Raw genomic sequence first — 26,737 nt, forward strand, 5'->3', positions numbered from 1 at the left:
TGTTTTTTCCACTTTAAGTTTAAAATTGATATTGTTTTCACTCGTTTGGTGCTGGTTTGAAGAAGACGAGTCAGCTGATGGACGTGCTGCGTTGGAGAGGGACTCTTCGTCTGCCGGAGCTAGTTTCTAGTTAGAGCAGGTGTTGATGTTCTTGCCGTCGGCAGCGTCCTCCACCAGCGCCAAGTGATAATCAGTGGAGAGTGTGAAGTGGGACACGCAGCCCACCAAGCCGCCCATGTACTGTCTGTTTGTGTGCAGAGCGATTTCTTTCATGCCACCTTCAGAAGGAGCACACAGAGAAAACAGACATTAGAGTGAAGAGAACATGTGAAAACATCGTGTGACATGATATATCTTGAGCTTCACCCACCAACATATAAGGGTCCGTTGATGTTGAGTTGTCTCATCTTGCCGGGCGACCTCCCCGTCTTCGCTCCATAGTCATCGACTGTCAGTTTGCCTGACTGGCCGTCCCTGCGGAGAGAAGTGATGGTGAAGATGAAACCCACTTCTTTTTACAGTGATTACCTTTTCTGCTTTCACCAAGTAATTAAAGGAATTAAATTTGTCCTTGGGTTTTTCAATTTCCACGTGGACAGACTATTACCATTCTTCTGCAGAAGATTACCAAATAACCTTTCCTTAAAGCCACACCAATCAATACTTGTATGGATTAGTTCAGATCAAATTACTGATCAAATTACTGTCTGGGAGGTGCAAGGGGTTCATCATTGGGAGGAGAGCACAAGGAATTATAACTTAACTCGGTTTTCCCTCAGCACTGCAGAGAAATCTGACATCCTTCAAGTCTCTGTTTTCTGATTTTTGTGTCTAAGATAATGCTAATATTGCTCCATATGTGTTTGATGTATAAATGTCCATATCAATCTTTAACATCATAATATGTCAGAGTTCTGTGGCATCAACAGACCAGTTGGCGAAAGGGTGTGGAACCCCTTTCATTTTAGATTTACGAGGGGAGCTATCAACGGTCAGAGACCAGAAATGCCTTGAAGCAATTGGATAGATAGACCTAAACAATATCTGTAGTTTTAGTGATCACAACAACAGAGAAACCTTTGATGGGAATTCTTCATGGATTTTTTTTAGAGCTTACCTCACAGCTTTGACTCGGTGCCACTTCCCATCGCTAAAGGTCCCGTTGACAATGATGTCAGCTGCACCACTGCCCAGGTTATAGCTGGAACAACATATACAACGAGTCAAGTTACTTACACTGGAGTGAATGATGCTGAGTAGATGAATCCTGGTTCTCTAAAAGGTTTTATCCACTCTGACTCAGAGTGCTTTTGTTCCCCTCTCCACTTTGGTGGTACAAGTGTCTGCCCGTTTTCCCCCAGCTTTCCCCCAGCTTTTTTATTCACAATTCATTTCAAGAATACAGTTAAAATGTCAAGTATAACATTGAAGTAAATCAGGGGAGGATTTTAAATGTTTGCATTTCGAGCATGAATTCAAAATGTTAAGAAAAAGGTAAAAATACTATTTTTAGAATGAAGACGAAATATCGAAAATGAAAGCTGAAAAACATTGACAGTATAAATCGTATTTTTATTCTTAACCTTGACTTTACCGATCTCACAGAATTAAAAAATATATTTCTTCAAATAGGACATTATATATTTTCTCTTATGTTTAGCCCAAATACTCTCCTGTACTAGTAATCATGAGTAGTTATTAAACAAGTACCTGAAGATTAGAGCGCCGTCCCGAAGCCCCATAGACAGGAAGTCACTGTTGGGTCTCATTGGACTGTCTCCTCGCCACATCAACAGGCCGTCCTGGACTGTGCTCCTAAAACGAATGAAAAGGTTGGTCCTGGATCCCGAGGCCCTGAAAGGAGAAATGTTTACATGTGATCAAATACAAGCCGGTAAGTTAGATTACAGCATGAACACCTTTACTGTGACTGTAAGAAACATTACTCATCATTAGTGTAGTGATAGTGAAATGTTTCAAGATTTCAAATTAGAACCTATTTACTTTAAAAAAACACCAGGTTTGTCAGTTGTATTAAGTAAAGGTTGTAAAACTGACCTTTTGAGGATATCTCTGTTATCGTAAGTCAGGTAACTCCGCCCAATGAACTGTGGGATCTCAATGGCTTCAGTCACAGCTGTGCAGAGAAAATACTGCATGTACTTCATTCCATCACAAGGGGGCAGCATCATCATGTCATGTTATCATCTACTGGCTACAGCTAGGCAGCAACACAAACTACAGTATGAATGAATACAGAGGGAAACACACATATTCTCAAAGATAAAGTCAAAAGTTAAGATGTTTTTGTTTTTTTATTCATCCAAGAAAACTTACTGTTCAAACAGTAATTCCCACACTCTGTTCAGTGAAAGCATTAAAAACACAGAAGGCATAAATAGGTTTAAGGGATTAAAACGTCCAGTGCAGTATTTCACATGAAATTACATGATAATTGAGAGAAAAATCATTTAATCCACGAGAAGAGGAAAGATTTCCTCACATTGTTAAAGCCATAAATTCTGCACAAACAGAAACATTAATTTCTCTAAAATTGTTTCTAATAAAGAGAGTTAATGGCTGAAATTTGTTGTTTTTTAGGTTTAGGTTAACTAAAAATGCTAAAAGTAGATATTTAAAGCACATTGTATCTCTCACTGTTATGAATAACCCGATTTGGTTATTGCTTTTCTCTAGTCCCAATGCAATGAACTGTGAAATGCTCTGTAAATGAATACAGTCCCATCGACCTTTGGGATGTGCTGGTCTATAAATTATAATTGATCAAATAACCTGCTTAAAATTCATATAGGAAGGATCGTGTCGCCTTCTGTAACTGACCTTTCTGGCAGTGCCTGCCATCGTAGCCTAAGGGACAGTCACACTCGTATCCGTCCCACTTTGGTCTGCAGGTTCCTCCGTTGGCGCAGGGACTTTCCACACAGGGGTGTGCGGAGTTCGCCACGTTCACACCACCGGCAGTGGCAGTTGTTATTGGGATGGTGCGGTCATTGAGTATCAGCTGGGGAGGACGATTTAGATGAAGTGAGACATGGTGTAAAAATTCAAAAAGACTGTTGTCAGAGATAAAATATTTATGGATTATACATAACACTACCTTCTGAATAATTCCAGAGAAGGGCTTGATTACACCTGCCGTCCTCTTGGTTTTATCATATGCTGGTACTCCTCCAATATAGAGAGGGGAGCTGCAGTTGATCTGAGTAAAAGCTCCCTGAAGAGAAAGATTCATTATCACAACCATTCATGAATAATCTAGCCCAAAAAAATACATTTATATAATTCCCACTCCTCAGGCACATCACATGTAACAGAGGTTAATTTTTAACCTTTATATGTCATTGGAATTTTATGTAATAATAGCTTTTTGTTCTGTGATGTTTCTACATTATGTTTAATAACTGAAATTATGTTTTTGAAATTGAATCAGCCTGATATTTATCTCTGGAGCCAGAGGGCGAAACCAAACCAGGCGTTCATGATAATTAAATATTACAGATTCACAAGGTGACTTCAGTGCTGCACCCATATTTCTTTGCATCTTCTACAAGCGTTAGTAAACAGCCATCTGCAAATAATAGTGTGTGAGTCCTCCATTGCAGAGGTTATCGTAATATTTTCTGCCCTCTTGTGGTGAAAAATAACACAAACCAGCTTTATGCAACAGGTATAGAGGCTAAATACCTCAGCAATTCCTTCCCTTGGCCTCTGGCTGTCCACCTGAAGGATACCACTCTTCGCTGTGCGAGACACCCTCAGCTCATGCCATGTGTCCAGACTGATCTGCTCCTCACTCCTGTAGCACAGGTCATCACATTCAGTTGGAAACATCTACTTAAGGAAGAAGAATGTAAAACGCACAATAGAAAAAGCAGGAGATCTGTCCAGCACCTTATGACTGCTCCTCCAGAGCCGCAGTCAAATCTGAACTCCACGTATCTGTCCACCATGTTTATAGCCAGGAAGTCCCCGCTGCCGGCGTCATCACTGTACAGCAGCATCCCGTCGGGCATCGATGGTCGGAACGTGATCTCGAACTCCGTGAAGGACAGATAACTCTGAGAGGACTGAGGCCAGGGGATGACCACGTACGAAAACACTGTCTCATTGAAGAGCGGCGAGGACAGTGAGAAGCCTGATGAGTTTGACAAGAGGACAAGAGAAAACAAAAGGGCGGGCAGGTAAAAAGGATTTGAGCCATAGGGTAAAAAAAGGCGTTTTTGTAATAAAAAGATTAAGAGTGAAGAGGAGGAGACGTTGATGAGACAAGAAGAAAAATGCAAGAAAAGATATGGGGAGGATAAAAAGAAAGTGGAAGGTTATATTTTCAAAATTCTGGTTTGACATTTAATTAGTCCCTCAGCGCCTCGATAGGAGAAATAATAATCCTCATCTCAACCAATTTTCTTTATATAGCACTTAACTGTTCAGCAATTACCTTAAAAGGTCTGCGTGACAGTTTATGGCAGCCACTGGGTAAGATCCAACCACAGGGACTTCACTTACTGCATTTGAAGCTACAACCCGTCTGTAAACAAGACAAATGACTGCTCTGTGTGTAGGTGTGACGAAAAGGGAAACCGGGGTTGACTCACCCTCTTCGCAAAGTGCTCCCCTGAAGCCGAGTGGGCACAGGCAGATGTAGCCATCAGCGCGGTTTGCGAAGCAGACGCCGCCATTAGCACAGCTGACCAGGTCACACACGCTGTCGCTGCACTCACCTGGTGCAGAGCAGGAAGGGGATGAGAGGGGATTAGGGCACAACCAGCATTTATATCTCTACCAATGACAACAAAAAAAACATGGACGCATTGATAGATCCCCAAAAATGAGGTCAAAAGCTATGATGTAGGCTAAAACCCTGCCTTCGCATTGTTAGTGGTATGGAACATGGACTAAAGAAAATAAAGTGGATGTCAAAATAAAGTTCCTTAAATGTGGTTTCTGTCATTTGTTCAAGTCATAAATATTCAGATTTGAATTACTTATTAGATACCTGGTGAAAACAGCAGTCACATCATTTCCAACTGGGTGTATACACACTTCCAAGGCAGGAAGAAGAGACATTTTAAGACTGAAGTTTTATATAGTTACTGTATTTATAAAATATAATCAAACTTGTTGTTTTTGGTAGCAACTGCTTTCAATAGCAACAGGCTGTGTCATGGTATGCTAGTCAGATTTTTGTTTTTGCCATCCACAATTCAAAGGACTTTATAAAATGTATAGGCCAAAATAAGTTTAAGCAGATTTTTAGAGAAGAAGGTGGCCAATGGCTGATTTATATATTGACAATATTAAGTTGTTCATATTTTTTTGTAATGATAATCAAGATGCTAAATTCAACCCTCTTCTGAGGTTGGGGAGGGGACTTGAGTCAGTGCCAGCTGACATTGGGGGGGGGGGGGGGGGGGGGAGGCAAGCATTGGCAGCTTATCTCAAAACGCCCTTGGTGCTAATTGATTGCCTGACTGATCGATCAGTCTATCATCATAACAGAACCTTTAAAACTAATATTAAACGACCCAGCTGAACACAGAAACCTAAGAGAACCAGCGCACTATGAGGAATATGGATAAGAACTCCACGACACTGGCAGCAGCCAAAAACAAACAGCCCTCACTTATATCAGCTCCACTCAGAGCTCTACCCAGAGGCCACGGCCTGATGTCTGTGGCCTTGTTGTTGATGCTCAGACTCTGAATGCAGCCGACAAAGCCACGATTGGTCCCCGTCGCCCTGACCAGCCAATAAGCACTCGGGGATCCCCCCAAATACAGCGGGGAGCGGAAGGTGATCTTTGTGTATTGGCCCTGAAACAGCAAGAGAAACACACAGCACCCGTTAGTACTGTAAACACACTCCTCAGTACTTCTGATGATCTGATCCCTGGAACACCAATTGTGAGTAGTAGATAACATATCCTTTGTTGTTATTAACACTAACAGGAGAGGGGAAGCTCATCAATATCGGTTAGAGTTAGGGTTAAACTTATACAAAATGTATAGAAATACCAGTATTGTTTAGCTCACTTATAAGATAATTTTATGCAATGCACGCTTTGCATCATCTACCACAGCCTACTGGATATATATACGACAACTTACCAAACATGAAACAATTGAAAGTACATTTTCTATATTATCTGTTGTTACCTGTGCGCGTCCAGATATTGGGGTGTCGTTGTCCATACGAAGCCAGCCGCTCATGCCGTCTCTGAAGACAGTGACCGTGTGCCACTGACCAGGAACAACACGACTCTCACTGACTATCTGAGCTGCTCCGGTGCCACAGTTAAACCTGTTCACACAAAAGTCAAAGGCAATCAAGCCCCTGGAGTGGTAAGATGTAATGCAGTCCATTTATGTAACAGCTCACATTATCCTGAAGTGTTTCTTTCCTTGGAGAATCTAAACCCCAGAGTGCTGCACACTGGAAATAGGCTACAAGATGTGAGTCACTCTCCCCCTCACCTGTAGTGAAGTTTGCCTCGTACCAAGGCCAAAGAGGTGAAGTCTCCTCTACCCTGCTCGTTCTCTCCACAGTACAGCAGCAAGCCATCCTCAGAGTCTGTCTGCACCACACACACGCTGTTTCAAATACATGCTTCACCACTGTCAAGTTGAGCATAATAGTGTAAAAGCAGCACACTATCTTACCTTGAACTCCACCGTGATCTGGAAGGTCTGGTAAGAGTTTTTTAAGGGTTCAAAGGTCATGTGAGAGTAGCCATGGAACCGGGGAAAGTTCATTGACACCACTGAAGAAGAAGAACAAAAGATAAATCCATAATATAATCATGAGCTGATGGAAATAGGTGCAAACAATTTTTTTCAACTGAACCACAATTCCCTCACCCTCAGAGCAATCGTCTCCTCTTCGTCCGAGGTTACAGTGGCAGCGAGAACCTCCACTGTCGTAATCACTGAGACAGAAGCTGTCGGGGGGGCACACGGTGTCATCGCAGGTCAGGTCGTACACACGAGGCACGTCACCCTTCCAGGGGGACATGGTCGGTATGGTGGTGGTGGTCGGCAGCGTGATGCTAAGGTGGATTCAAACAGGAAGATAAGGAGAAAGCTCATCCACACGCAAATGGTATTTAAAGTCACTGAAACTGAGATTATTACAAACTCCCTGCAATGAACAGATTTTCCAAAAGTGTTAAGACCCTGGTGGTTTAAGACATTTTCCCTTGTGCATCCTGCCTGTGTTTTGTTATGTCATGTCTTTCCCCCTGTTTATTTGTGTTGTCATGTGTTGTCATGTGCTTGTTGTGGTTAGGATGTTATTTGTTATTGTCCTGAGACTCCGCCCTCTACGGCTTCCCGCTCTTTTTCTCCCTCACCTGTTCCCCATCGTCAACCTGAGTGTTTGCCTAATTAGTTCACCTGTGTCTTGTCTTTGTTTCCCCTTCTATTTAAGCCCAGTCTTTCTGTTGTCCACTGTCGGATTGTCTCATCATTTTTTGACTGTGAAGAAGCAATGCCTGGATACTGCTATTTGTGAACTCTGTTATCTGGTATGATTTTGGACTCTCTGATTTTGGACTCCCTGATTTTTTGAGCCTCTTAAGAACTCTGTTTTGCCAAGTTATTGAATTGGATTTTCTGTTTCTGGCTCTTGTCATTTTTTGCCTTTTTGGATTCCTTGGTTTTCCTATTTTTGTTAAATAAAGAAGTATCTTTTGGCATCTAAGTCTGCGATTGGGTCCTTGCTCTGTGGAAGCCTAACAAAAAGGTTAATGGGAAACAGTGACGTCACAGCTCCCTTCACACATGTCCACTTTTGCCTTCTGTATTGAACATGTGTCAGAAACTAAAAAAATGCTACACTAACTACAACTATACCGGTTGCTCTACGTTTGGTAAACACTGCTAGGGTTTACAGAATTTGCAGCTAAACATAACATTGCTGCACTACACTACCGGCATTTCTGGGCGTCTGCCTCACCTGATACTACTTGGACCGTTAATGTAGACTCTATCGCCACCTACTGGCCCGGTATGCTTGTTTGAGCATTTGTAGTTATCTTTTTAATCTCCGTAAGGAAAGTGACATTTTGTAAAAGGAACTTGATGCCGAAGGAAGGTGTTTTTGAAACGGGGAAAATATCCACTCAAAAAAATATCCTCAGTAGTGCCTTGGTGTTCAATCTCAGAAGTTAAGTTAATAGCACGTTCATTGTATTTATACACGTAGCTTTTCTTCCTCTGGAAAGAAAAATGTTGCAAAAAGCTACATATTCACTCAAATGAGCGATGGCAAATTAGGCCAGCTTCTATTTGCCCCTGTTAATGACATGACGTTCATCACAGTCCGGCAGACTGACAGCTCAAATTGATGTGATATTTCGCTGCAGAAATCACCATCTTTATCACGTAATTAAGTGAAAGAGCATGAGAAAGAAAATATGGAAGGCTTCTGTAGAAAGCCAGGTAAGTCAGCAATCTTGCAATCAAAGACCCAGAGGAAAACCAGTAAGATGTGTATTTGTTAAGATAGAAAAATAACTTCTTGATAGACCTGTTTGTTGGTCTCCATCTGCAAACACTTAGAGTGTTCAACTCTTCCTATAAAAGGCACCACCTTCTCCAGTTACTGATGCCCGTTACCATTAACTGTACATCACCAGTAAAGTAAAGCTTACAAAGGAAAAGCCAGAGACTTCTGGGGTACATCTTACCTGGTGGTGGTGAGTTGGGCAGTGGTTGTGGTGTCAAGGGTGGTACTCGGCTCTGAGGTGGTGTCGAAGATCAGGTCTGAGAAGTCTGGGACGGTGGAAACTGGTGGGGCAGTAACGTTGGGAGGAGCGATGGTGTTCATACGGTAAACAACGTTTCGACCAGATGGCGTACCAGAGCGAGAGCGGAGCTGGGATTTCCTGTTGTCTGCATCAGTATCTGGGAATGGCTTTAACTAATGGGGGGCAGAAGAGTAAGGAAATTAAAGAATAAGATACAACTTTCCATTATTACTAGGGATGCACCGATATGGAAATTCTTGGCCGATACTGATACCGATATTTAAAATAACAATCTGGCCGATAGCCGATACCGATACCGATATTCACCCTTTTGTGCCAGAAAAATAATTAAGTCATTATTTAGAAAGCACTATTTAAAAAAATTTCAGCCCTTCATCACTCTTATCTTTTAATGAGCACAGATTGAATCAGATTTATGAAACAATCTTTGATTTAACTAAACTTTATTTAACAGAGACATATTATGCCCATTTTACCGCAAGTTCAAATGGTTCCTTGGGATCTTAATGAAATGTCTGTAACATATTTTGGTCAAAATACTTTGAAAACAGCACCTTTTTACCCTGTCTAAAACAGCCCTGTTAAAGTATCATTATAGAGAACGCTCTTCTCATTGATTTACGGTAGCAGTATTGCCCGTTTATAAGATGTGTTACGGCTTCTGTGTGTATTATGTTGTCAGTTCCCTTGTTACCTGTGCATGAGACGGATGAATAGAGCCGGTGCACATGAGAATAAAGTACTTTAACAGACGCTGCGCTCATACTTTTTACACCAAGTTACACTGCGTGAGTCAAGATAACTTAACAAGCCCTCCTCAGTTTTACCTGTTTTGAGTGTCGGGCAGAAATCACATCGCGTCAACACCCACCGTGGCCCTTCGCGATGCTTGTTTTAATTAAACAGTCGGATTCCCCTGGTCCGCACCAGTTCTCAGTCAGCTGCTAGGCGCCAGCCGGAGGGTTCCCCAGCGGTCGCCGTAGCTGAGGTGATCCGCGAGAAGGGCCCGACACGCTGACCGCGTACCCGGTCCCCTCCAACTTCCGCGCCGGCGATGGACACCGCCCCGCGGTCCAAGAGAAAGAAAGACCCCGCACCAGTGACGCCGTGAGGTGCCACCGGATGAGGACCTCCCGGTGCCGCACACTGAGCCTCTGGCCGCGGAGAGGAGGGCGACGGAGGGACTGCTCCCCCAGCCGCGGCACGTGGCCAGCGGTTTTACCACAAATATGAACATCGGCCAATGATATCGGTGAAAGTCAAGTTTATTACCGATAAGCCGATATCAGTAAACGAGGCGAATATTGGCCGCTACCGATGTTCGGCCGATAAATCGGTGCATCCCTAATTATTACCATCCCACTCTCTCAGGTAAAGACCCACCTCCTCGATAAAGATGTCGTAATCAGAGTCATCGACGTCGAAGCCATCGTCGTCTTTGGTCCCGGGATCGGTGATGTACCGGCCATAATCACCACTGCCAACATCTGACGCACCTGTTAAGAAGGAGAGTGGCGGTTATTACATGGCTATTACTACAAACAGTGAAAGGACACGAGGTGTCGTTTTTAATGGTTGGAATGTCAAATGAGTTAAAAACAGTTAATGCAGTTCAGAGAATGACACCATTAGAAAACAAGAAACTGAGGGAGTGACAGTGCAAACGTACTGTAAAGTCCAAATTTACTTCATATTGGGTTTGTAGCATGAATATGTCTATACCATTGGGCTCAGTTTTTAGGAAAATATCTTCTGCAGAGCTCAGGATTATCACAACATTAACAGCTGTCGTTAACTGTTAACCTTAGGATGTAAAGGGGCTGTACGTTGTGATTTGGCGCTATACAACGAAAGTTATATTACATTATATTACATTACATTTCATTTAGCTGACGCTTTTATCCAAAGCGACTAACAATAAGTGCATTCCCCGAGGGTACAAACCCAGAACAACAAGAATCAACAAAGTTCAATTTCTTCAAAATAAAGCAAAACTACAAAGTGCTATAAGTAGGTGCCATTTAACTCCTACTAAATTGTTAGTATTTTTTTTTTATTATTGAATTTAGCTCAAGACATTGTGGTTGTTGTGTCAAAGCCGAGCTCTTCTATCCGCCTCATCAAATGTCAACATTTTTTTACAGGATTATTTGTTTAAGTGGCAACTGGCGGGCAAAGGCAGATCCTCAATGGTAACACACAAATACCACGAAACCATCAGTATCCAGGTTTGGACTTTTTCCTCCATTTGCAGTTATCTCCATCAATGAGTGACAAGGATATTTTGGTCAGAAATGAATAATGGCGATGTTGGGTGACCATACTTTATAATGATGATGATGAAACATTAGACAATAATAGCACAGTTTCTCAATAGGTCTTTTTCACAGGAGACATTTTGACATGCCTGTGTACGTATATAATGAGTGGGACTCTTGACGGCAGCAGAGCCATGGGCCTTAGCTAGAGGGACAATGGGGACAATGTCTGCTGTGATGAAGGCCTGTGAGTCTACCTGTGAGTCTACCTGTGAGTCTACCTGTGAGTCTACCTGTGAGTCTACCTGTGAGTCTACCTGTGAGTCTACCTGTGAGTCTACCTGTGAGTCTACCTGTGAGCCTGAGCCAAGGCTGCTGCACCACATACTGAAAGGTGTCTCCTCTGTACAGAACTCCGCCGTAGGAAGCTCATTATGTGCAAAGATAAAGCCAGACAGTGAATACGACTGAAACCAACAGGAACGCACATCTTTTCTGTATTGTTAACTCTGTAAAAATATGTTGTGTTTAAATTTAAGTTTTAAGTTTAAGACTTTTTATGTATTAGGCAAACTTGAGCCTATACAGATATGTCTTTGCAAGGCTCATATCTGCCACAATTATCAGCAAACAAATATATCAGTCAAGCTCTATTAGTAATTAGTGTATTTTGTCTCAGTGTCCACACCAATCATTAGGATGAATGTAGTAAAAATATAATAGGGTTCATTTTAATTCAGCTGCTATCAGTAAACCAAGAGTCCCCCTCACCTAATTGTGTTATTATACATTTAAGGTTTAGTTTTTGTACAATGTAATATAATATGTATGCTGTTACAAATTGTTGTATATTTCTCATTGATATAATGATGTATTTTCTCTAAGTCTAAGATGTTTAAGAATTCGACACAAAACAATGTACATGTTCAATGTAACAGCTCTCTGCCCATTCACCTTATCCTCAGGACCCATAATCTTATCTTACATAACAGCATCTCCTCCCTTCTGTCTCCTCACTACTCCACCTCCTTATCTATCTTAATTCTACAGTATCATGCAATGATATCTACCTATACACATTTCTCTTATCAAATATCTTGTGGATATTTGACCTTAAAGCTTAAATTGATGCCAAGATTTAAAGTGCTAATTTGTGCTGCCTAATAACATTAAATCCTGAGTACTAAGTGCTAGCATGCAGGGAGACGGGGGTCAGCCAAAAAGAAGAAGAAAAGAATCCCCCCACAAACTAATCTACTGTTGTGTAACAATCCCCCTCAATCCATACCACACTGTTTCTTAGAAGAAACACACACACACACAGACACGCACACACACACATGCTCTCACAGAGAGCAACAACAAGAAAAGTATGTCAGTCAGTCATTCAACACCCACCCCCGCTGTTCACTCAAGAAGTGGTGCATTGTGTGCCTGCATGCAAGTAGTGTGTCTGTGCGTGTGCATTCATCAGGGGTGCGGATGGGCAGAGAAGGGGTCTGGCATCCTGTCCTTAATCCTGTCTGATGAGACTCGAACGTAACCCGCTTTTATCCCCTGCTGAGAAACCACGCTCCTCTATCTCTTGGTTTCTGTCCGTCTGTCTCCCTGGGTTCCTCTGACTCGCTCGATTTATCTTGTTTCATGGAACTTTCAATGATTATTCTCAGCTTCTTTCATATTACCTCTTCCCCTGTCCGACTTTCTAGCTGGGCTTCTGTCTCTCTGGGACATCAGGTAATGCAGGGTGTAAAGCAAGCGTGGCCGGAATGTGTTTCTGACGGTTAACTTAAAATAATCATATATTGTCACACTGCTAATGCCTGATATGCAAAACAATCATACACACACACAAATGATGTTTTGCCTCATTAGGTCCAGGCTTTAGTCCCCATGAGGTCTACTGGTCCTGACATGTCAGTGTTTATGCAGGAAATGGTCCCAAAGCGATGATGGAAATGAGTACACACACACACACACAAACACAAACACACACAAACACACACCGACACATGCACACACACACACACAAATCTGTATGCACGCTGATTGAATATCATGGCCCTCAATCCATTATGACATCGCTAATACTGCATGTTTTTTAGTCTGTGTATGTGTAATACACCTGTGTGTGTGTGTGTGTGTGTGTGTGTGTGTTTTAATATCAATCAGTCCTGACCATCCCCTCCCCCACACACCACCAGCAGCTGACTACATAAAAATAATGTAATAATAATGTATCTCCGTCAATCCAGAGCAACAGACACAAAACCCACTGCCACACTAACAGCCGCTGTCCTACATTCAAGTGAACAGTGAGAGACCAACTGTCCAACTGTGCACAGTTTGCATGAGTTAGAACTCAGCAGTGTTCATCTTACTCATGCTCCTCCATGTTTTACTTGGATGTCAACATGATCTTCATGTTGATTTGAAGAGGTTTTGTGAACCTAGCAAAGACATTTCTATTCCTCTGTAAAACCCTCTAATTGCCATGTTTGAATGGTGCTAATAAGATAAAGTCCCCTTGCTCTGCTATGTCATGACACCTTTATAATAGCAAAAATATGCTTCAGTTCCAAACTGAAAATAATAAAAAATATGTTGATATAAAAAGTAAAGTACATTCATAATATAATACTAAATATAAACTCTATTTCCATAGCACCTTTCAAAACAGAGTTACAAGGTGAAACACAAGTTAAAAAGGGAAATAATAGGATGCAACAAAGAGGCAAACAAAGAGTTAGAATACTTGTCGGTGATGTGGCTGCTGCCTCCGCTCTGACTGAGAGAAAGCTCGATAGAAACTTTGACACAGTTTAAAACTTCTCTTCTTCATGTTGGTGGAAAAAGGAAGTGTCTGTCTCCACAGTAACACTCAGGTTTATACATTGGGTTTGAGCAGGGTAAATGTTTGATTGGGATATCATTCTGGATATTGTTGTAATGCTGCTCTGTTTAGATCTGAGTGGGTGTATTGTTGAAAGTAAACTTTGTTTTTCAGATGCGATGGAAACCAGACTAACGAGGGGCCTGAGACGAAGCTTTCATCACAAAACAAAGCCATTTCTTACCTAGAGTGCGCACAGGGTTGTTGATGCTGCTGGGTGGGCTCAGTCCGTGCACGTTGACGGCCCTGACAACAAACTGGTACTCCGTCTCCGGCATTAACCCCTTCAAAACCATCGAGTTAGTCTCAATGGGCTCGCGGATATAAGTCCACTCCGTGTCCATTTCTGGCCTGAGGAGAAAAGGGCATGCATCACAACTCAAAAACATAATCAAATGGATCATTATACATGTTTCTATGGAGTCTTAATTGGGTGAAATTCAATGTATACCTACTGCCACTGTTTTTAGTTTGATAGATAACATGGCATTTTAAGGTTAATACTATAATTTGTATATACCTATATATAATAAGAAGTAATTCAGGGTCTTCCATATTCCTTCATATTTGTTGTAATTGACCTAAACTGAATTCCTTATTGTCTTTGAGAGGTCTAAAAAGGTCTCAGCTTAAAATTGTAAAAACCTAAAGAATCTAGCAGTTTCTTTGTTTTACATTCTCTGTTTTCTACATTTAATAAATCATCGCTGGTTTTTAGTTGATTCGTTCCCCCCAAAATCAAAAGAATAAAACATTACAACAATAATTGTATTGAGGATGATGAGATGCTTTTGTGAAGGATGGATGTTTTGTTCCTCCTGCTGTTCCGTGGACCTGAACATGTGCAGGGAAATGATTGCAGGGGAAACAATTACTCTAAGTTGTAGCTCTGAATAATTCAAAGACATAAAAATACTGATAACTTGAAACAAAACAAGCAATTAATTGATACGTTTTTGTTTTCTCTGTGTTACTTTTTTGGGGGCCCTTTAAGCCTGAAAGCATTAAAATCAAAATAATGAACTCCTGAACTTATATATTTTGAGGATAGCATCTCCAGCTGCTGTGTTTGTGTGCTGAATCCGGGCGCCTGCAGCTACAGCTATCCGCTGAATAGAGTCGTCTTCATCACCGCTCAATGTTTCTCTTCAGCCGGACCTCTTTTGATGTGAGAGCAGAAAGAATTGCCGATGAGATGTCTCTTTTGTGTGAAAAATGCCCCCACAAGCAAAAACAGACACTGATTCCTGTTGCTCTGTCATAGGAAGTGACAGTGTCCCTCTGCCCCTCTCTCTCTCTCCTTCCTCAATCACAGGGTGTTAACTTTACACCATGAAGGCCATTGTTCTTTTTTAATGCTTATTTACATTTTTTGTTCTTAGAAGAGAAAAATGTGTGGCAGCAGCATTTTAAATTTCAATCTACCAATTATATCAAATCATGAGATGACTCCAGGCCCATTATTTCTGACCTCAACTTCCTCGACGTCGCAGCCTGAGGACTTGTTGAGACATTGGAGGATTGTGTGTGTGTGTGTGAAGTGTTGATGTGTTTGAGGCTGGACATGACTAGACAGAGGCTGGCGTTCGCTCTGTCTTATGTCCCAACTGACCCTCATGTCAAAATACACACGGTTACACTGAACAGACCAGCAGAGACTCACGGGATTCTCTGTAAAAAGAGAGCTGTGGATTCTGTGTTGTAGACATGTAAAATGGGAGGATGCAGAGAGTCTGTTTAGGTATAGGCTAAACGTGCATCTATCTAAATATATATATATATATAAACAGACAAAAGTTTAGAAAGAAGTTAATTATCTCTTAGTGTGATGCTTCATACTGTTTGATTATGTTGTGTCAGTAAAGCACTCCGCCGTATTGTGCTCAGAAATAAAAAAATCCATTAGCTATCATATCTATATAGAATTAATGTCTCCTGTAGAATTCCACAGTTCCTATTAAATTCATCCATTAGTATGTTGTTCATGGTTAAAAAGCTTGATTCATATTCTGCATCTGAACAAACAGTTCAGCCTTTTGGAAAATTAAAAGATCGAAATCCCTTTCCTACGGTGGCCCTGAAAGCTCAACGAACGGCAACTTAAGAAAACACATGCAAACACACACACACACACACACACAAACACACACACACACGCACACAGACTCGCCCGCTCCTGGTATTTCATGATGGCCTGATACGGTGATGATTTTAAAAATGTACGTGACGTTCACTCACGTTTATCGTTACGTTCACGTTAATAATGTGAAAACTGATTCGTTAAGTTCAGCGTTCGCTAAACATATGCACAACATTGTACTGTACAGCCACTGCAGAGGGGCCGAAGAGCCGTGGGTGGCCGAACCCTGTGTGGAACCGAATTTCTATGGTGTATTGGACGTTTTTGTGGCAGCAGTGTCCATCACTTTTAGCTGTCCCCTGGAAACACTTCCGTTGTGTTGTGGCCTCTTCTTGCTGCGCGTTTGGCTTTTTGCAACGCGTTACGGTATTTGCTGCGCGTTTCTCTATTTGCAGCTCGTTCCGGTATTTGCAGCGCTTTTCTCTTTTTGCAGCGCGTTGCTGTAATGTGTTGTGTTGTGTTGTGAAATTGATGAAGATGTTTTTTTACTTTGCTGGTGTTTTGTCAACTTGCATGTGTTTTCTTAAGTTGCCGTTCGTTGAGCTTTCAGGGCCACCGTACTTTCCCACCTGTTTAAGAACCAGGGCGTCACTCAGCTCTGTTAACCTGGTGTTCAGGCCTACCAGCACCTCTACCGCTCACAGATTTGTTGTTAATTCTAGTTTTAAAACCAAAACTTATTGTTTTATATATACAGGGCTGGGAAATAGAACAATATTTATAATTAGTGCAGGAAATCTTTCAGCAGTAGGAATGTAACAAAAGTCAAATATATGTTGATAAGATTATATTGTGGCCATATCATCCCATCCCATGGGATAATAGGATGGGATGATATTTTTATTTTTATATTTCACTCTGCGTAGAGCTTCAACTAATGAAAGCTGGAGTTTAATCACTGAGCTTCAGAGGTGCTGGTGTGGGGATTCTGTTACCTCCAGTCTGAACCAGGAGAGCTGCTTCCGCCTGCTGCTGCTTCCAGCTGCACATTTACCTCACAGGCCCGGGAGTGGTATTGATCTTCTTATCGAACGCTCAGCGAGAAAATTAATCTCCAACTATCGCTTTGAGATACCATTATTTCAATGGCCGTACTATTACATCTAAAACTCTACCAGCTGTGTGCATCATCTTTGTAATTTCTCAACATTTACTTTAGAAGTCTTGAGATCTTGGCTGTAATTTGGGGCCTGACCCTTGCTGTGGATAATGGACCCATCAGGCGATCTGAGTTGTGATCATGGTTATCATTAGACCAGTGCTGAGGGGAAAAGCTCTCAACTTGTCCTCTTTCAAAAAGTGTGTCAATTAAAAGGATGAACAGGAAGCAGATAAAACCGATCAGCTTTTTTAAACTTTTCCTCGCAAACCGATCAATGGAACACGGCTTCTCACTCCGGGCGTTTTACTCCATGACGTGACCACTTCAGGTTTTAAATGCTTTTCACTTTTCTATGTTATGGATAGTGTATGATCAAATATATGTCCCTGTGAGTGTGTATATGTGTGTCTATGTGCCGGTGCCGATGAGTTTGATGAGGCTTCATTAATTAGTTTTTCTGAAAGTTGATTCATAATTTTTGACTGACCTGATGTAGGCCACCAGGAAGTGAAGGACGGGTGCACTTCCTTCACTCTCTCCTTGCTGCCATGACAACGCCAGCTCCGTGTCGGACACAGCCATGACAACCGGCTGAGCAGGGGGAGACGGGCGCATGCACATTTCTGACGGGGTTGAGATAAATTATATTCATTGACAAGTTATTAATAAAACAGTGGTAGTAATAATGGCACCAGTTGTATAATGGATTCCTACTACTCACATATTCTTACCATGTGAGGCGGTGCTGATGTCCCTGGGCATGCTGGGTCGGCCCTCCCCTGCCCAGCCGTACGCTCCAACACTGACTCGGTACTTAGCGTTCACCTTCAGGTCGCCGATGTCCACATCCTAGAAGTCCGTTGATGTGGAGGAATGGGAGGAGAGATTCAGATAGACAAGGAAAAATAAGCAAGAACAAATCAAAATAAATATGATCAAATAAACTGACTGGAGGTGGAAGGTATGTCAAATCTATCTAGAGAATGTTAATTGCGATATATGAAAACAGTGACAGGGTCAACTTCACTGAAGATGTTTAAATGATACTTACAAAACTGGCCTGTCCATCAAATTGGCCCTTTGAGAAAAGAGGAGCAGAGGTGTCCATCAATGTTTGAGCACAACAGCACAGGTGTTGTCATAACTTTCATCTCAGGTCAGATGTGGTCAGTGAGTTTTATTGAAACAGTGATATTAAGGACATTGTAAATAAAATATAATATAAATATTGATCAAATATTAAAAGTTAAGCATCCAGCTATTATGTTATATTATGTTAACAAATTCCATTAACAAAATCAATCACCCATGACCTTCTAAAGAAGTAACTACAAACATGTAACTATAAGACGTAAGGATAGTGCATGTGCTGCATTGGTATAAAGGCAGCAGATCAGTGCATTACAATAAACTACAGGGATTATTTTCATCATAAAATTACAACATGTCAACCAAAGTAATATGATTCAATACTTTATGGACAACAGAGATCTATGGAACAGAGGAATATGATGAATCAGGCTTTGGATACACACACAGATCTTGTTATAACATCACTGTAGGTTTTCTAGTCTTATCACTGGATTTGTTGTGAATAAGAAACATTTAGAATATGGCCTAACTCATATTCTAAATATTTGTTATTTTACGTTTGTTTTTTTCAAGGAAATATTGCTTCTGAGGCTCTGATAAATCAGCACTGCAAAGGTTTTGTTGAGTAGAGTTTTCTTAAATTTCGATGCAAGCTCACTATTCATGTGGAGGTGTCATCCAGAGAAAAGCACAGTTAAAAGCCTCTATATTCACTTACAGTGGTCAGCATGTCCAAGCTGAGTGGCACCTCCATCAAAGATGCTGATTCCGATGGATTTCCGTTCCTTATCTCATTGTAGAAGACCTAAAACCATATCCACACATACAAACACTTATCAGATTATTTTTATTCCAGTAAAATCATGGAATTTGTGACACTGTTTTGGTAGGGCTGGCTTTGACATGTATTGATATGTACAACTGTTGAATCTGTTTCGTTGGCTAAAGGAAGCTTCTCCTTTCCTTCAATCACTATATAAACATGGCGTCATCAGGAGGAAATACTGTGAGGAGACATATTTTTTAAGGAACTTCCAGAGTGACTGGCTAAATGAACGCACGTTTATCTGTGAGTCGTGGCGAAGCTAGGTAGCTGACTAATCCTCTTAGTGTAGACATATGGTCAAAAGCATCACACACAGAAACACACTCACAAACACACATAAAAAACCCACACTTGATCGACACTTTGTTAATGTTTGACTCAAAACAACACTGGAGGGAAGGATGGGGGGAAGGAAGGAAGGAAGGAAGGAAGGAAGGAAGGAAGGAAGGAAGGAAGGAAGGAAGGAAGGAAGGAAGGAAGGAAGGAAGGAAGGAAGGAAGGAACTGAGTTGTAATTTGGGGTTATATGTCTGGGTATAAATAAATCAAATGTGTCAGAATGAAAAAAGAAAAAAATGTATTCAATTCCACTTATCACACGAAGAAATGTAAAAAGTACCACAGCCAACTATCAAATAATTAGCTTTTTTCAAATCAAATACTGTCTTGGAACATTAGGATTCGTAGGTAAGTGCAGCTCGCTTAGAGTGAAACACAACACGGGTTTGAGACCACATGTTTCCAGACTAGGTTGCCTCTGAAAAAAAGCCCAGATTTGGCCATGAAAAGGTTACATCAAAACACCACAAATTTTAAAATGCCAATCTAGCCCTCAAGGTCTACTTCCTGGAGAGTGACTTTGAGGAGCACTTTAAAAGCAGAACAAGTATTGGCACCACCTACACCGGTGGCTCGCAGAGGGAAATGAACTTCCCTTCAGAAAATGTGATTTGTCACATATGTGAGAAATGGTTTACCTGTTTAGACTCCTTTCTACGAAGGAGAGGTCTTAAAAGCAACATGGAGGGACAAGCCCTTTTAGCCGGCTACTTATCTTTTGTTTTAGTTTTGAAGCAATTTCTCTCAATATTTCCGGGGGGGGGGGGGGGGGGGGGGGGGATTCTCTAGATTTATATGTGCGACCGTTCAAGAAACACTGAAATTGCTATATAATATATATACTTATGTTGGAATTAAATTATGTGTTAAACCTCCACCATAGACCATTTTGTTCACTTTTTATTAAAGGTTCTAGGTGGTGAGTGATGATTGCTCAGTCTCAGATGCCCTTAATTTTCACTGAATCATTAATTCATTTAAAATCCCAATTTGGGATAATACCTTGTATCCAGTGATGGTGCTCACGTGTCTCCGGGGCATCTTCCATCGTACACTGAAGGCTGTGCAGTTGATTGTCTCCAGCTGGATGTCCAATGGAGGACTCAGACGATCTGGGTCATACAAACAGAAAGACATTGTTAGGAGACAGGGAAACAAGGAAGGAACAAGGAAGGAACAAGGGATGAACAAGAGGAAACATGCAAGTTTCATAGTGATCAGGCTGCTTATTAAAACTTTTTTATTTGATCTATTGGCTTTAGTTTATATTGAAACACGCAAAATAACAGCCGTCAGCTCTTTTCTACAAAATAAGCGCTGCATGGAGCGAAGGATTTAGCTCCTCAGCTCGTCAGGTATTTCCCTCCAGACCTGGTGGAGGAGACCAAAATTTTGCTAAAATTAGGACAAATATTGGTTTCTCATTGACCAGGTGGCCAGAAACATGACATAGGTTAAAAGAAGGGAAACTACAGTATAGAGAGAGATAGAACTGTTATTTCCTCATGTCTCTTCACCTGACATATATTTGTATATTAATTTGATCAGTTTCCCCTTTTGGAATTCTGGTTAAAGCTGAAATGTTGCCAAAGCGATATTTTGGTTTCGCTCTAACACCAAATCCTCCCTTGTGCTGCTCCCCTCTCCTCTCATCGCTTGATAAAGACTCCACAGTCTGTGAAGGGACTGCTGTTGCATGGAAGTACCAAATGTTTATATGCCTAATTATGGACAACAAGTATTTTGTGTTAAACAAGTTTTTAACTAACATGCTCGCCATTGACACCATGTTGATTTTGTGATTCCAGCTTTTATACAGTGTCCAAAAAAGTGTTAATGTAGGTTTATTAAAGGTAAACCTGTTGAAGAATCTAGCAAAAATAACCAATGATATTTTGAACATAGCCGACACTGTATTTCACCGGAGTCTCTGTAAAGGGGCAAACAAGAAACCACTTGAGAGGACACAACCAGTAGCCTCATGCACTGGTTTATAATATCAACTAACTCTGACTTCAGATGTCATTATTTTCATGGAGCGCGTGATCAAAACCGGGCTGATTCTGTGGCACTTAAGGAGATTGTATTCCAGCGCTGAGCCCTGGTCTGAAAATCCTTCAGGAGGCTCTTGTGGAAGCAAGAAAGAGAAATGACATCACCGTAGCCCCTGATATATGCATTACCAAGCTTTAATGGTGAAACATGAGCCCACAAGAGCTCTCAGAGCCTCATAGACATACACTTTATGTCATAATAGGTACACATGTGGATGATTGCTACATTCAGACCATCAAAAAGCTCTTCAAAATGATATCAGAAGCTGATCATTGTTTATTTTAAATTACACTTATTCATATAATTACTACATATGAGATTTCAAAGTAGATTTTGTTATTACATAAAATAGATTTAGGTTGTCTGCATTTAATTTGATGTTAATAGTTATATCTATCAGAGATTTAGTTTAGAGTTCTTTCTCTAAGTGACAAAAGGACATCACTGATTTACACTGACATGGAGATCACACACAACTACACATAGAAGAGCAGAACTCAGAGATGTAGCTCCTGCACTTCTCCTTTGCACTTTTTTTCTCCTCTCCTCCTTATTTCTTGTGACCCCCAGATAAAATAAGCCGGCCTCGCTCCTGTGCCGCCCTCCTGACTCCTCTCCTGTTGACATCCCTCCTCCTGTCTCGAGCCCTTCTCCCTGTTCTTCCATCGGAGCAGATAATTCAATATGTCAGCTGAATTCCCTGATCATCCATGTCTCCCCAGGGGAGTGGCCCAGCGAGCGTACGGGTGAGAACTCCCAGAATTATTGCGGCTAGAAGGGGAGGGGGGGCTTCTTCAAATCATATTCTATGGACTTCAACATACGGCAGCTTACAGTAGTGCAAGATGTGTGTGGGTACATATTTTAATAGTCAAAAGCCTGGAGTTAAATTGTTATCTGTAATCAATATGAATCCTGATAAGCTTAACATAAACCCCTGGACCTGGTGGATTATGTGAGTCGGTAAGAGATTGAGTATTGATCCTGGTGCCTCCTCTGGGGGCCTCTTGCTGTGGCTAATGAAGCTGTTCTTGAGCTAACTGCCTCGTTTGATTGGCACTAGCCTGTAGCTGGTCATTTGGATACTTTTTTGAAATAAAAATAAGATATAGAATTTGTTATTTTGGAAGAACTGGACACCATATAAATTGTGAAGGTTGGGATAACACAACCTTACAAACCATTTGGTAAGATGTCAGTCAGAAATACTCGTTAAACTCACTGATGTATATTCAAGCCTTCATTTTCTTGTATTTTCTGGACCTCGATACCGAGGCTCTGCTCCACGATCACAAGTGTGTTGAAAGTGTAAGATGGCAGCACCTGTATCGAGGTTATTTCGGCTTCAAGAGTAAGTTTGGACTAAATTTAGAGTGCTTATCACATCAATATAATGCGTCGGCATGGTGATGCGTTGTGTTTCCTCTTCCCCCACCAATAATGTCTCTTTTGTGTTCTTTCACTTTGGCACGTATGAGAAATGTCGAGGGACAGCGAGCCGTACATAGACCACACGGGTTGCTGGCATTTTTACAACCTGATTTTGTAACCCTATTAAAAGATATATACTGCTTTGATATATATGATTGACAGTTGGTCTGATAACATATAAAGGCTGTCGGCCAGGACAAGGGGACAGCTTTTGTCGTGTCGGACTAGTGTCCCAAGGCAGAACGTACCGGTGTAAACTTGATTCATATCGAAGAAAAGATTAGTTGCTCAATTCTGGTCGGTGCCACAACTCACACTGACCTGGAGACTGAATCTAGTGATATTCACCAGCCTGTGTGAACATAGGTGAGGGTCAGTACAAAGACTCACCAATACATCGACAACTGCCAATATGACCGCAGCTTCTACTTGTGAAACCACAAAGAGCCAGAAGCATTTACAGCTCCCTTGAGACAGATGAGGTCAGGTCTCCCCACACTCAGGCTTTGAGGTCCTGACATTTGTCAACTTGAGTAGCTTATCATGTCACTGTACACTAAAGGTCACTGTTCACTGGGACCAAAAAGGCCATAACGGTGAGAAAAAGCACACTATTGATAAAGCATAAGGCAGCAGGAGCACACAGGAACATCTCATATGTCACATCCTACAAATAGGCCTTTTCTAAATGGACCAAACATGTGGCGTCTTTATAACAGATAAGGTAATGAGGTGAAGAAATGGCAAAATAAAGATATAATTTTAAAACTACCAATTATACTCTGTAAATCTAAGCTAGAAGAAATGTTCAAATGATAACTCCGCTAATACTCGATATTGGAGACTAATACCAATATCTGCATGTGACATTTTTATTTATATTTTAATTAATTAATATACTGATAGGGACATTTTGCATTTTGCATTTCCACTTAAACTTGTCAGCGTGCTCCCTTTTAGATGAACAATAGAATAAACACTTCAACAACCACAATGAATTTAAAAATTCAAAAATACATCTAACAATCTAGATCATACTTTAATTTGTCATTACTTATTGGCTGTGTAAATATAAAGCCTTTTGTTTTTTCATTACACTGGTTTCTCTAGAGATTTTATTGCTTCTGCCGCATTTATACAAACCCTTGATCTCACTTGATCTCAACAAAAATCCAGTCTCAAATTCAAATATCTGGTTGTTTGTGAACAGGCCACGTTTTCTATCAGTCTAATTCTAAATCTCCGTCATCGACAAGTGCTGCTCTTTCCAGGTCTGAGTCATCCAAAATTGAATCAGCACAAAGAAGCGTGCTGCTGTGCTGCTCTCCAGCACGGCTTTGGGAATAACACATAAACACTGCATCTGAAAGGATAATCTGTTGTTACATTTTCATTGCCTCTTCATTCCAACGCTTTCACCTAATAAAGTTGTGTATCAGGTGTGAGGCGATGGGAGAAGATGATTTAAAAGGCATTTTCTCATTCGTTAGAAACTTCTAAATAAGATATACAGTACATTATAATAAGAGTAAAATTAAAAAAGTAGGACCATCTTCCATTTAAACCAGTTCTGTGATATGATGTTTGATTTAGATGCCAAAGCCTGTTTACATTCCCCTCCTCGGCAGAATGAGGCAAAAATACCTCAAAACAACAACAAAAAAAACACACACAAATGTCACTGGCAGTCATGGAGACAGAACTAAAGCCGCGCTCGGTGTGGCAGTCTCGACTGCAGTGAGTTTTCTGTGCTGACAGACAGACGTATTGGTCTGCTTGTGAATGGCCTGTAGGTCCAAAAAGAGTGAGGGAGGGAGAATCATATCAGACAGCAAGAGAAAACGGAGAGTAAAGAAAGAGAGGAGGGAAAGAAACTGGGAAGACAAAGAAGTGTTCAGAAGATAACTAAGAGATATAGAGACAGGGACGCATGCAGTGGGGTAGAGGAAGAAAAGACTCTGTGGAAATGACAGAATCAACAAGGGTTTTCTGTCAAAAGGAGCATGTTGGGAAGTTTGAGGATGGGAGTGGTGTTGGCTTAAATTTTCTTTAAAAAAATCTTTAAAGATACATAGGAAATAAATAAGGAAATAAAAGCTATTTTTAAATGTCAGAAATTGTTAATCATTTCGTTGTTCTTTAAGTCATGAGTCCTAGTTCAAACATGCCAGATATTAAGTGTTTCAACTGCAGCTTAGATTAACAAATGCTGTTTGCTTACTATGGTTAAGATGCAGTGTAGTGATGCTCATCATCGAGGTGGAAATGGACAAAGTAACATGATGAACAATGTGTTTTGTTGTAGAAAAGTAACTTTTATTTTGACAATTAGCCTTAATTGTTAAAAAGTAACACATAAGAAGAAGGTAAAAGTCACAAATAATATCAGTTTTATTGTGAAATGTTGTTGCAATGTTATGTTTCATCTAATAATTCAAATGTGAAGTTTAAAAAAAAGAAAAATATTTCATTAACACATAAAGATACACACGCAAAATATGCCCCGTGCACAAAGTTTCAAAATAGATTTCAAATGTTCATTGATTATAATAATAATTATTATTATACCTTCTATTATTTGATTTTAGTTGAACTTACCAGCTCTCCGAGCATTGGTCCTCCTAGCACAAAGGCAAACGCTGGCTGTGCATATTGCAAAGAGAAGTAAGTAAAGAAGATTCCTTTCTTTACATGTGGACTCCATGTCTTCTTCAGATCGAAAGTTTAACCACGGTCAAATGTTCATTTTACAACACGTTCAAACGCGCCTGGAACTGTCAATGGAACTGATTCCGTTGCTGTTCCAAAAAAAAAGTTCGCACTGTCAGAAAAGCCGGTCTCTCATCCAAATATTTGGCCGCAAAAAGCAACCTCAGGGCGGGCAAGACGTGCACGACAGGAAAGGGCAGCTACGGTGTGACACTGATGAGATTACGGTCCGCAAAAGATCAGTGGGTTGGACACGGTAACGCACGGACAGACACACACGGTTCCACGCGCCGACACACGACGGCAAGGGGTTGTCCCGACGATCCGCGCGTAATGCGCAACGACCACTGAACGGTGGGCACCGTCCTTTTTTTACGCACGAATCTCGCTTTCGTGTCACGCTCCGGTCCGAGTCTTAGACAGCAGCTGAGGCGGACAGCGAAGTGCAGGAACGTGGGGCCATTTAGAGCTAAGAGGATAATGAGCGTCTAATCCCGGCACTGGACACAGATGGAGAGCATGTCTTGACGCAGGAGTAGTGGAGGTGCTGGAGCAACAGACACTCCATGTTGATACTGTGTGTGCGTGTGATTGAGTGTTTGTGGGCACAACAATGATCAAAAGGGTAAAACAATGAATGCATTAATCCATGTTGGCCAAGCTGCTGTGAACTCATTAACAACTGTCCGGCTGATTATTTAGTGTGGTGGTAACCTGAAAAAAAAGGGTTTGTGTGTGTGTGTGTGTGTGTGTGTGTGTGTGTGTGTGTGTGTGTGTGTGTGTGTGTGTAAACTCAAAATGTGCGTATGCATGAGTTTGAGAGAGAGAGTATAGGTATATCAAGCGGGAGCGCTCCTAGGGACATTGGGGGCTCTGGGTAAAAGAAAACTATAGCTATATAAGCTATATATAATTTTAATCAAAATTATAAACAAAGGTCATACTGTGCATAGACATAATAGTAAACTACTAAAGTTTAAATTCAAATCATAGACTATAGATAAAGATGGACGACATGATGGCTCCCAAACAGTGAAGCAAAGGCATCTCAATCTCCACTTTATGGCTGGCTGCCACCTCCTTGTTGGGGGGACGTGAGCCAAAC

General features: G+C 41.2%; 1 protein-coding gene across 2 annotated transcripts; it reads right to left on the reverse strand.

The window, feature by feature from the left end:
• LOC128438645 (pikachurin) lies at positions 1 to 25,627 on the reverse strand. 2 transcript variants are annotated; one of them, XM_053421259.1, is made up of 26 exons: positions 25,522 to 25,627; positions 20,440 to 20,549; positions 18,992 to 19,078; positions 18,233 to 18,259; positions 17,913 to 18,030; positions 17,669 to 17,804; positions 14,124 to 14,290; positions 11,400 to 11,474; positions 10,172 to 10,284; positions 8,708 to 8,940; positions 6,879 to 7,066; positions 6,681 to 6,781; positions 6,495 to 6,595; positions 6,177 to 6,321; positions 5,645 to 5,834; positions 4,617 to 4,742; positions 3,913 to 4,156; positions 3,706 to 3,817; positions 3,119 to 3,235; positions 2,842 to 3,022; positions 2,338 to 2,361; positions 2,059 to 2,137; positions 1,711 to 1,854; positions 1,118 to 1,201; positions 371 to 474; positions 1 to 278 (listed from the first exon to the last, which is right to left on the reverse strand). In XM_053421259.1, the coding sequence occupies exons 1-26, from the start codon at positions 25,625 to 25,627 to the stop codon at positions 127 to 129; spliced, it is 3,264 nt and encodes a 1,087-aa protein (XP_053277234.1). In that variant the 3' UTR covers positions 1 to 126. The 2 variants fall into 2 exon arrangements, with proteins under 2 accessions (XP_053277234.1, XP_053277235.1); XM_053421260.1 differs by lacking the exon at positions 11,400 to 11,474.
• Positions 25,628 to 26,737: the final 1,110 nt, after the last annotated feature.

This window comes from Pleuronectes platessa, chromosome 4, assembly GCF_947347685.1.
Source record: "Pleuronectes platessa chromosome 4, fPlePla1.1, whole genome shotgun sequence".
NCBI lineage: Eukaryota > Metazoa > Chordata > Actinopteri > Pleuronectiformes > Pleuronectidae > Pleuronectes > Pleuronectes platessa.